The sequence below is a fragment of the Tamandua tetradactyla genome, chromosome 10, assembly GCF_023851605.1.
Source record: "Tamandua tetradactyla isolate mTamTet1 chromosome 10, mTamTet1.pri, whole genome shotgun sequence".
NCBI lineage: Eukaryota > Metazoa > Chordata > Mammalia > Pilosa > Myrmecophagidae > Tamandua > Tamandua tetradactyla.
The window spans coordinates 89,864,873-89,866,923 of NC_135336.1; the positions used below are offsets into that span (position 1 = coordinate 89,864,873).

Consider the following 2,051-nt stretch of genomic DNA (forward strand, 5'->3'; position numbering starts at 1 on the left):
TGCCGTCTTCATTCAAATCATTCTTCCCTCCTCACACAAGCGGCAGATTGGCAGATACGTTCAGATCAATTTTCCCTGAGACTCTATTGCAATTGAACACTTTTTGATCCATTGTTTGTGATCAAGTTCTTCTTCAGTTTATACTCAAATCTCAGTCTCTTAGTTTTAGCTACGATTGCTACCTGCACCTTGGATGTAAGGAGCACTGTGTCACAGCAGTATGGGATGACATGGGCATTCATGTACAACAGTCATCATTTATGACATAGGTGTAGTTCATTAGCTTTGCCTTATCAAAGCACAATTATAACATCAAAGCACAATTATAACATCAATAAACCCAAATTGTTGAAAATCTATTTAAACATAAGTGCAATTAGAGAGGTTGTTGAGTTACACATATGCAAAGGAGGGAGTCCAAGGTCAGCACCATGACCCTGTGTGGTGCCACACCCACTGGTGACAGTATATAAATGCCACGGTCCCGAAGGGAACATGAAAACGCAGATCTTCTCACTGGAACTCAGCTGAACTCCCCTCACCTGTCACCATGTACTCCAACTGCTGCTCTGGAAACTTCTCCTCGTGCTCTCTTGGGAGCTCCCTGCGGTACCCAGGTTACTCCTGCGGCTTTTCCTACCCCAGCAACCTGGTCTACAGCACTGACCTCTGCTCTCCCAGCACCTCTCTCTACAGTGGCTGTCAGGAGACCTGCTACAAGCCCAGCAGCTGTGGGGTGTCCTGTGCGGTGTCCAACCCCTGCCCGACTTCCTGCTACCGCCCCAGGACCTCCGTGCTCTGCAGTCCCTGCCAGCCGGCTTACGCAAGGTCTCAGGACTGTGGCACTAGCAGCACCTGTTCCCTTGGCTTTGGAGCAAGAAGCTGCTACTCTCTGGGCTGTGGAGTCACTGGTTTCAGATCACTGGGTTGTGGAACCCGTGTCTCCCCTTTCCTGGGATATGGTTCCGGATTATGCTGCCCATCCTACTTTCCTTCTAGGAGCTGCCAGCCTTCTTGCTACAGACAGACCTGTGGATCCAGCTTCTATCGTTCCATTTGCTAAGTGCCAGATTCTAAAGAATCTAGGGTCAAAATCTATGCTCAGAGAAGCCATTTGTTTCATTCCCATCTATTACCATTATCCTTATTTTCTCCCTTCTCCAGCATATCAATGTGTCATGCATTGAAGAGTGCTTCTGTCAGGCAGCTTCTGAAACTTTCAAATAAAATAAACTAAAATCAAGTTCTAAGAACTTCAGTGTTGGTAAATATAAGTTATTAGAATTTCCTCAAAAAGAAGTTGAAAATTAAAATTGCATTCTAATAAAATATTTAATCTTACATGGAAATATATTGTTTGCCTTGTTATTTTTAAAATAATAAGTGTTTTGATAGTGTTTGCCATTCAAAGATTTGGGAGGTTAAAATCAAGTCAATATAGCCATGTAACTGGATTTTGGGCACTTAACATTTTATCAATTTCAGCAAGTTTTGGTTGACATTGGTTAGACTCCTAATTGAATTAGTCATTTTATGGAAATCCCTATTTCATATGTACAGACATTTCTCAACAGCAATGAGATATGCTTCAAAATACTGGACATGCATTTCTGCTCATTAAAGAAAACAAAGGAGTTGGTACATACATTAGGAATACTAGAAACAATAATGCAATAAAATTAAAGGGGTGTGAACACATAGAAAGTTTTTACATAGCTCATATCAGATTGTGAGTTTTCCATTAATAGAAAAATTGAGGTTTAAACAACTCCCAGGGCAGACACTCTGCTCTTTGTAGGTGGGAAGAAGTGCCAGAATCCCTACCTACCCCAGGGGAGGAATCTTTAACCATAACTGTGTGCATGTGTGAAGAAAATCGCAGTAGTACCAGGTAGGGAGTGACTGGGTTCAGGAGGTGTGAGATTCCCTCCTGATGCTTCACTAAGATGCAACCTTGGTTAAGCTGAGAGCAACTCACATTTTTGATATCAGAAATATCTTTCAAGTTCATCTCAGCAAAAGTGGGATTAAATAATAATATTCTTAGCTCT

At 42.1% G+C, this 2,051-nt stretch overlaps 1 protein-coding gene across 1 annotated transcript; it reads left to right on the plus strand.

Annotated features, from left to right (window-relative positions):
* The first annotated feature begins 345 nt into the window (after nucleotides 1–345).
* Nucleotides 346–1,343, plus strand: LOC143648046 (keratin-associated protein 13-1-like). The gene has a single exon (XM_077117657.1). It carries the CDS (start codon nucleotides 551–553, stop codon nucleotides 1,061–1,063), a length of 513 nt encoding a protein of 170 aa, XP_076973772.1. The 5' UTR covers nucleotides 346–550; the 3' UTR covers nucleotides 1,064–1,343.
* Nucleotides 1,344–2,051: the final 708 nt, after the last annotated feature.